Source organism: Octopus bimaculoides, chromosome 1, assembly GCF_001194135.2.
Source record: "Octopus bimaculoides isolate UCB-OBI-ISO-001 chromosome 1, ASM119413v2, whole genome shotgun sequence".
Taxonomy (NCBI): Eukaryota; Metazoa; Mollusca; class Cephalopoda; order Octopoda; family Octopodidae; genus Octopus; species Octopus bimaculoides.
This window is the reverse complement of record NC_068981.1, coordinates 132529028-132538280: the sequence shown is the minus strand read 5'-3', so window position 1 is coordinate 132538280 and position 9253 is coordinate 132529028. Positions and strand designations below refer to the sequence as shown.

Here is a 9253-nt window from a genome sequence, read left to right as displayed (position 1 = left end):
ACATACATACACTCAGACATACACACACACATACATATACAAACACACACACACATACATAAAACACACAAACACATGAATATGTAGAATACATACATACATACATGTGTAGGCACACAATCATACTAACCCACAAATGCGCACAAACAAAAAGGAACGCAGTGTGAATAATGGACAGAGTCAAAACTATTGAAAAGGTTGCAAGACGCAACCTTTTAGAAAATTTTAGAAAAATAAAAAAGAAATAAGTGGAAATTTTGCCAGTGAGTGTGTTAAATTTTCAAGCACTAAAAGAGAATGATTCTCCCCAGACACAACAGAATATGCTTCAACACACGAACTCACATAAAGTTTCCCTCACAAATCCACTCACAAGGCTATAGTAAAAGACACTTGCTCAAGGTGCCCCGCAGTGGGACTGAACCTAAGACCAAGCAGTCAGGAAGCAAGTCTCTTAACCACACAGCCACATCTGTGCATATCCACACAGCCACACTGCATCTAATATATATACAGATCTACAAAAACAAGCATGTACATGTAACACCTTTTTATAATGATACAAGGTTGACAGCCAACAAGAATTAGTATCACTACAGCTCGAGTTATGCAAACCATGAACTCTGCCAGTTGAATTCTGAAGCTGCTACAATTATTCTCAAAGAGTCTAATTTCATACCATGACATATATAACCAGGGCTATGAAGTCAAAACAAAAAACTTCAACTCTGACTCCTGTACTATTGGCACCTTCAACACCGACTCCTCTTTATGTATTTAAGTGATTGTGGTCAACATATCTCATAAAGCATATGCATACACTTGTACTTTGAACAGGCCTATATGTTATAACTGGTTTATACTAAAGAATAAAGATGTCGGAGTCAGTATAGTTTTACCGACTCCGACTACCCCTTAATTGTTTCTGACTCCGACTTGACCACTCTGACTCCAACTCCACAGCCCTGTATATAACCATAAAAAAATGATGGTATCTATTTGTCTCTCCTTTCAGTCATTGCTTGCTATGTATAACCTTGTTCAATTTGTTTTTTTCTCCCCTTGTGTTGCATTTCACCTCATTTCACTTATTTTCCCTCCAAGCCTTGCTTCTGTTTCTTCTTGCTGATATACAGAATTTTTCTTCTCACCAATTATTATCATGTACTGACTGCTTCTTGTGATAATCTTCATCATTTTGCAGCTCAAAGTCGATCAGCTTCTGTGTGGTTAAAGATTTCTTTGTCTGTTTGACTTTCAGTTATTTGTTATACATCTGCCCCCACCCTCCTTTTATTTCCTAATATCTTCCACCTCCTCACATGAATTTCAATCTATTTATCTATCTATCTATCCATCCATCTTCTTCTAACTTTCCTCTCTTGCACTAGCTCTTCTATTCTTACTCTTTCTTCCAACCCTCCCTATATTTAACTGTCTGCTCACCTGACTACTTGTCTCACAAGAATTCTTGCACCTGCCTGGTGGGTAGCTCATCTATCTCTGTCCCTCCACCTCTACCACCTTTCATCTCTCTTAACAGGCACTGCTTTATCTTTCTACATTTCTACAGAATGACAGAAAGACCAGTGACCAAAAAAAAACGGTATATGTGACCAAGTTCAATATAATAATTAAAACTTTGTTGTCTATCCCTCTATCTATCTATCATTGAACCAATGTACGTGTGATTGTGATTATTATTGACATAATGACCCTCCCAAGACACATCTATCTATCTATATATATATATATTAAAAACATAGGGTAAAAAATCATATATTAATTAATATCGATTTATTACCAGGAAGCTAGCACATTTAATTAGCGCGCCAAAACGAAGACTTTTGAATTTTACCATTAAGCTGTAATTAACAGAGCCACATACACGTTCACCTATGACAGTGGGCAACTTTGTATAGGGTTCTGAGGATTATGGTTACATTACAATCAGGCTGAAGAGAAACAGACATTCGGTAAGAGTGGTAATTTCGAAACTAGTTCCTGTTTAATAATGATTTTTTCGGTAATTTTAAATGTCTTGCCCGCTTATGCTTTGGTATTCCACTGAATTTCGTTTCGAGAATAATTTAGGTCTTAGTAGACACAAGATGTGATCTATTTCTAGCACATTAAGTGTCCACGTGAGTGGTCAACGTTATATATAATATATATATATATATATATATATATATATATATATATATATATCACCATTTTTACATCTATTTTCCATACTTGAATAAGTTAGGTAGGTCTTCTACAGCATCTAGCTATTTATTGTGACACTTTGTCATCTCCTTCATGAGGTTCAGCCTTCTAAGATCACCCTTCATCACTTCTTCCTATAACCTCCTTGTTTCTTTTCTATTACTCCCCAGTAGGTTTCTTACATCTGAATTGCTTGGCACTTTTTTGACGCAGATGCTATGTTCCATACACATCACATGTCTGTAACAGCTTAGTCTTGCATTCATTTGAAGTCCATTGTTCATGTATACTAATATTACACCTAGTAGATGATTGTCTCATTTATTTCTACCCTTCAAATATCTTTGGCATTTAGTACAAATTTATTGCTACCATGCAGCATAGCACTTCATACACAATCTACTCTTCACACAGAACAGGTAAGAGCTCAATAAACTTTTTCCAGCCAGTTCTTACTCTGGCTGCCATGCTTCAGCATATTCGTATCCACTACTTATTTGGTCACCTTAGTAATGGATGGTATCAACAACTTCAAGGGAGTTCCCTTCTTCAGACACTGAGTAAATTTCTTGCTAACTTTTTCAGCACATTTACTTGTACAAAGTCGTTTTTCTTTGTTAGCCTATTTCTGATCCCACTGCATTTTTGTACACTTGTAGCTTACATTTAGTACACCATATGGCATTCCTAAATACTCATTTTCTGCACATTGTGCATGGCTAATGTTGTGAATGGCAGTAGAATCCTGACTTCTTTCTTAACTAAAACTTTTGCCTTTGAAGATTTTCTGCAACTCTTTTGTTAAACTTTTGTTGAAATACATTAACTTTTTTCCAAATAGATTTTAAAATGATAAAGAATTTAGTAAAATAGCTTTGTCACTGTTAAGCTAGTATCTGAAACAAATCAACATGAAATCTTGAGAAAGATTTAAAACAGGAAATCTGTCATAAAACAGGGGTGGTCTCAGGCAGATTAGTATCAAAAGGGTTAAAATACCCTGATTCTAGTTTTTGCTTCCATATTTAGAATTTGTGTCATTCATTCTTCTACTGATTCAAATGTAAAAACAAGATCATTGCCATACAAAGTACCTATGAACTGCCAGTGTTGAGCTACTCAAATGGACTGGAGAACTATAATAAATAAGAAGAGGCTGAGAACAAGTGTAAATGGGCAACTGTCTGCATGCTAAATATCTTACAAAATGTTGACTTTCACTTTGTTGTTAGAAATTTTATAAATGGTTTGTATGGCTCACACTACCGATTTATCAATATATAGTTTTCTTAATATAGTATCAGAATATAGAATCCTGTCAAAAGCTTTCTCCAGATCAAAGAATGAACATAAACCTGAAGTACATCATCATCGTTGTTTTAATGTCCACTTTTTCATGTTTATATGGATCAAATGGAGTTTACTGAGACAGGTTTTCTGTGACCAGATGCCCTTCTTATAACCAAGGCATACCTGTTTCCAAGTAAGGTAATATTTCCCTGAGAACCGATATATTTTCATGGAAGAAGGAAATGAATGATACTCTTTGCATCATGATGACACTTGTTTACAACTCACATGAAGTCAAGGCAAGGAGGCAATGACACACACACACATATATATATTCACACACACACAACGATATATATATATATATATATATATATATATATATATATATATATATATATCGTTGGCACCCTGTCGCTTACGACATCAAGGGTTCCAGTTGATCCAATCAACAGAACAGCCTGCTCGTGAAATTAACGTGCAAGTGGCTGAGCATTCCACAGACACGTGTACCCTTAACGTAGTTCTCGGGGATATTAAGCCTGACCTGCAATATAGGTACAACAGAAGCAGGAAGAAAGAGTAAGAGAAAGTTGTGGTGAAAGAGTACAGCAGGGTTCGCCACCATCCCCTGCTGGAGCTTTAGGTGTTTTCGCTCAATAAACTCACAACGCCTGGTCTAGGAATTGAAACCGCGATCCTATGACTGCGAGTCCGCTGCCCTAACCACTGGGCCATTGCGCCTCCACACACATATATATATATATATATCCACATGCACATGATCCACTCCTTTCAGTTTCCATCTACCACAGGTTTTGGTTAGCTTGGGGCATTCGTCTAAGGTGCCTGTCATACAGTGGGACTGAACCTGAAACTACGTGGTTGGGAAGCAAACTTCTTACCACACAACCATACCTGCGCCTAATTAAATTTCTTTCCTAATTAGTTGTGCTACAACTCTTTCTAATATATTCATAATTTGGTCCGTCAGTTTTATGCTTCTTTCTACAGCATCACCTTTGCCCTTATAGCAATTGATGATGATACTGCAGGACTGATTTAAAAGGAAGGTAAAAGGAGCAATTGCTCCAAGCACCCTTGACAAGAGGCCCCTTTCGTATCCCCGATGTATAACTGGGTCCCCCCACCTTCCTTGTATTAAAACTTTGTATGGCCAATTACAATTGCATGTAACAAAACACATGTGAATTTAGTGATTTGCTGTGTATTTTGATTTTACAAAAGTGAAGTTTCTCGGGACCCCACAGGATCTTAATCTAGCCCTTTTTGCAACACCAGTCACTGGGATTCATTCCACCACTGTTGACTACACTAGTAGCTGCGCGTCTTATTTTGTTGTATATTTTTCTCCTCTCAGCTGTGGTCAACAGATCCCTTTATTAATTTCATAACCAAGTTTACTGCTTCTTTTTAACGTATCTTTTTTGTCTTTGTAACCAAGGTGACCATGCGTATATCGATAAGGATGAAATGAAAGAGAGAGAGAGAGAGAGAGAGAGATAGCGAGAGAGAGAGAGACTCTAAAAAATACAACTGGGAGTGGAATAAGCAAGGTTCCAACCTGGCAGAAGGTGGCATGATCATGGAATAGCACGTTAGAGTCATAAAAGCTAAGAGCAAAATCTGAAAGAGGAGGTGAGAAAAGTAAACCTGAGTTATACTAACTGACAAAGAAGCGGAAATATATAGGTTTACCATATACATATGTTAAATAAAATGAGACAACAAAGCGAAGGCTGTGGGGAATTTTCGGAACATTTATAAAAAGAAAGTTAGTCTTACAGCTGTTTCTGGGATATTAGGGATATCCCTTCATCAGAGAGGATGTGAGATGGTCACATAGAGGGAAATAATAGAGTTCAATATAAGGAGTTATTTTGGAATATATATATATATATATATATATATATATATATATATTCTTATGTACACACGTGTATATTTTGATTGGCATATAAATAATATAAAACGAAAATATAACAGCAGAAAATGTTACTTACCTACACACGTTGCGCCCAATACAGTCACAGCAATTTTCGGAGGACCGCAATCGGGAAATAATGGATTCAGTATATAACTGGCAAAAGTAAATGCTGTGATAGCATTACCAGTCGGTATAATGATAACGTTTGCAACCCAAAGATAAAGGAAAGCCGGCAGTCCTCCGTAGATTTCTTTGATGTAAGCGTAATCGGCTCCGGAGTCGGGAATACACGTGCCTAGTTCTGCATAGCACATGGCTCCAACCAATGCCATCATACCGCACATTGTCCATACTATAACAGATAAACCAGGCGAACCGGCTTCGAGTAATACACCTTTCGGTGAAACGAAGATGCCGGAGCCAACAACAATTCCAATAATGAAGGTACAGCCATGGAGAAGTCCAAGTTCTTTCTTTAGTTTAATCGGTTCCGAAGAATCATTGTCTCCATCGCTTCCGTCTGCTTGACCAAAACCAGCAACAGCTCCGCCACCGCTGTAACCATTGATAGCGGTGACTGGCTTTCCGTTTATCATTCTTAACCTCCGATCGTAGTAAAATCCGTATACGTGTCGCAACTGTAGTAAAACAAATGGGTGATAAAGCAGTCGTATGTCGAAGGAATAAAAGGTTTATTAAGAGAGAGAGAAATGCATGTTAAACAAAATAAAACCATCGTCTGTAGCTGCTATGTCCCTAACACATTAGGAATGAAGTAGCAGTAGTAGTAAATAGTTGTGGCATGCTGTTGATCGTGTTGAAAAAGAAGCAGGAAGAGATAGAGAAGAGAGTAAAACTGAATAAGAGAGGGTTTTAAAAAGTAAATAGACAAAGCTGGGAGGCGAAGCATTTGTAGGAGTCTATAAGAAAGACGCGGGAGAAGTTATTGTCGAATACCAAACTATTTCGCTTTTAGCTTTCCAAAACAAAGAATATGTTAATGTAAATATGTAAATCAAAATGAAAAAGAAAATTTACCTGAAAACTTCGATCAACTTTTTTTTTTCAGCTCCTAGAAAGAGTGAGTAAAATATAAAATAATTGTTCCAACATCGATACATGTTTGGCGCGCAAGCAGTAATTAAACGTAAACGTTTAACTTAATATATTGCGGTAATGTATTTACTTATATTGCTCTATGGATTTTATCATACTTTTATTTGCCACAATACTAACGGCAAGGGAACATCACAAGGATAAATTACAAAAATCATAGGGGGTTTGCGCAGAATCGATTGCGGAAAAAATGTAAGTACTACGTTTAACCCGAATGAAATCCATTCAGAGCCAAACAATGTACCTCAGGGCGAAATTCTGCTTTAAGCGCACCATATAACCCCTCGTAACTTATTCATTCTTTGTAATTTTTAGAAAATGCTTGCGATTTTGTATTCTACTAACAGGAATTCACACAGAAAAAAAGACAATGTTTCGTTTACCATAAATGAAACATTGCTAAATAAAATTTAGCAATGCTCGCTAAATAGCCCTTAAATCACACACCAAAAAGTTTTGGTGAAGCGCAAAATCGTATGAATTTCTGTGTGTAGAACACAAATACGCAAAAATTTTCTGAAAATTCCAAGAAAAAAAAAAAAAAATCTAGAATTGCTGTCTTCCGAGGGCAAATGTTTTCAAGTTATGTTCTCAGACTAACATGTAAATACAAAGAGTGACCCGTTCATTCGGGCCGAAGTCCCATGAGAAAGGAAATGGAAATGCAAGCATATGGCCAAAACGTGGGGGAAAAAAACAGAAAATTAGAATCGCGGTTTCTGTTGTATGAAAACAGAATATTAAAAACATTGAATTAAGGAAATTATTATCCCTTTCCTTTCCCATCAGTCTTCTTTTTTCAGTTCCGACAAATACAGAGTGAAAAGTAAAACAATAAAAGTGGATTTTATTACGATTAGATGTTGTGGTCCCATCCTGCATACAGAAAACAGTAATGTATAATGGAAACATTCATGCCACTCACGCGTTTTACCGGTGTAATTTTGTATATAATTCCTGATATTAAATTTCACTTGCAAGCTAACAAAACCTTGTAAGCCATAGAAGTAAGGCAAGGCTTCAGTGGCGGACCGGGGTTTGCGGGGTCGAAGCTGAACCCAGTTCCCGTCCCATTGTGTTGTTTTATCCGATTTATGTCGTAAATTTTTATTATATCATCATTTTAATATAATAATCATCCGTGACCCCACAGTTTATTGTCCTCCTCTGTGTTGGCCTCTGGTAGGCAATAAAGAATTTAAGCTAACAAAACCTTTTGTCGAGTGTACAGGTAGATGTGGTGTTGCCTCTCGCAGTGAGTTGTACCTACTCTTAGCTATTGATACTGGGCTATTCAGGTCTTAGATACAGGGAACATTCATAGCTTTTTACGACATAAATATTTTGGGCTTGTTGGCAGATATAAACCAATGGCCTTTCAGTTTAACTTGGAAACCTTGTTTTGTTTTGTTCTTGATTTTTTATTTTATTTGTATTAAATTTTTTTCTGGTAATAAAATCGACAGAATCTACCTCCAGGTTAAAGGTTTTAATTGTATTAGTGATCTTTGAAGGCTGCAAAAGTATCGCTTTTTCTGATTAAATCTAATATCACATTTGTAACTGTAGAATGAATGAGTCTACAGGTTCGGATGAAATTCTTCCCCCTCTCGAGCCACATATTTGCTTACATTATTCACATACATGCAGGGCCGACCCTAGGGCAAGCTGAACTTTGGTGCCCTTACAGGTATAATTTTTTAAAACTTTCACAAGCAGAGAAACTGAAAATGTAGACTAATGAGCACATGGTACTATCAAACTAATTTATGAGCGCATAACAAGTGATGGGCGATAAGATAAGGTCACTTGGGTAAGGAATGACCATGCTTGTTCTTGTTTTTACCACGGCTGCTTCTGCGTAGTTATTTGTGTTGTTGTTTACTTTGTAAAATAGTTAGGGGAGAGGGTTGCTAGCACATCATCGTTTACCCACATTTTTCCCATCCACATCTTTACCATTTGAAGCCCTAACATGTACATACAGGCGCAAATTAGACAAATGAGAACCCCTTTGTCATAAAACTATTTACACACATGAATATTATTTTGAAGTCATATCAAAAGAAAAGATATTTAGTCGGACTTAAGAAGCACTAACAAGTTGGAATTTCTCCGTTTTCGCAAGGATTTTCAGATTTTTTTTTTTTCACGGTGCCCTTGGAAATGCTCTGTGCTATCTTTTTAGCAAAAAAAGAATTCCGAAGAATTATGGGTCCCCCCTCCCCATCTTCCCCTCTCTGGACCATTTTGGTCGGTTTTGTGAACACTATGCACTTAAAAACTACAAGAAAAGTCATTTTAGTTACACAAAAAAAAGGAGAGAAATATTTTCAGACGAAAGGGTTGTGATTTAAGGGAGATTTGGCTGTTGTTTCTAGCATATCCCATGGCCGGTAAGGTTTAGGATTGATAAAAATGAAAAATCTTCAAAATGAATTTTTTAATAGCTTAAATGAGTTTATGCTATTAATGATAAAATATTGAAAACCATCAATACTTGTCCAAGTGAGAGAGAAAGGAGGAAGGTGGTCATGAGATATGCTTGAAACAATAGCCAAATTTCTCTTTAATCACACACTTTTGCATCTGGAAATAGTTACTTTTTTTTTTCTTTTTTTTTTTACCAAAAAGGCTTCTCTTATAGTTTTCAAGTGCGTAGTGCCCAACAAAATCATTGTACTCAGT

The 9253-nt window shown here is 36.6% G+C and overlaps 1 protein-coding gene across 12 annotated transcripts in view; it reads right to left on the bottom strand.

The window, feature by feature from the left end:
- LOC106870292 (large neutral amino acids transporter small subunit 2) overlaps positions 1-9253 on the bottom strand; it is a 273162-nt gene that overhangs the window by 184561 nt on the left and 79348 nt on the right. For 9 of the 12 annotated variants that reach the window (XM_052970793.1, XM_052970799.1, XM_052970797.1 and 6 more), the window contains 2 exons: positions 6488-6521; positions 5526-6087 (listed from right to left, as the gene is read on the bottom strand). In XM_052970793.1, coding sequence (XP_052826753.1) covers positions 5526-6045 — 520 coding nt within the window. In that variant the 5' untranslated portion in view covers positions 6046-6087; positions 6488-6521. Of the gene's footprint in view, positions 1-5525; positions 6088-6487; positions 6522-7419; positions 7639-9253 lie in introns of those variants that run through there. The other 3 variants (XM_052970761.1, XM_052970818.1, XM_052970811.1) reach the window with 2 other exon arrangements.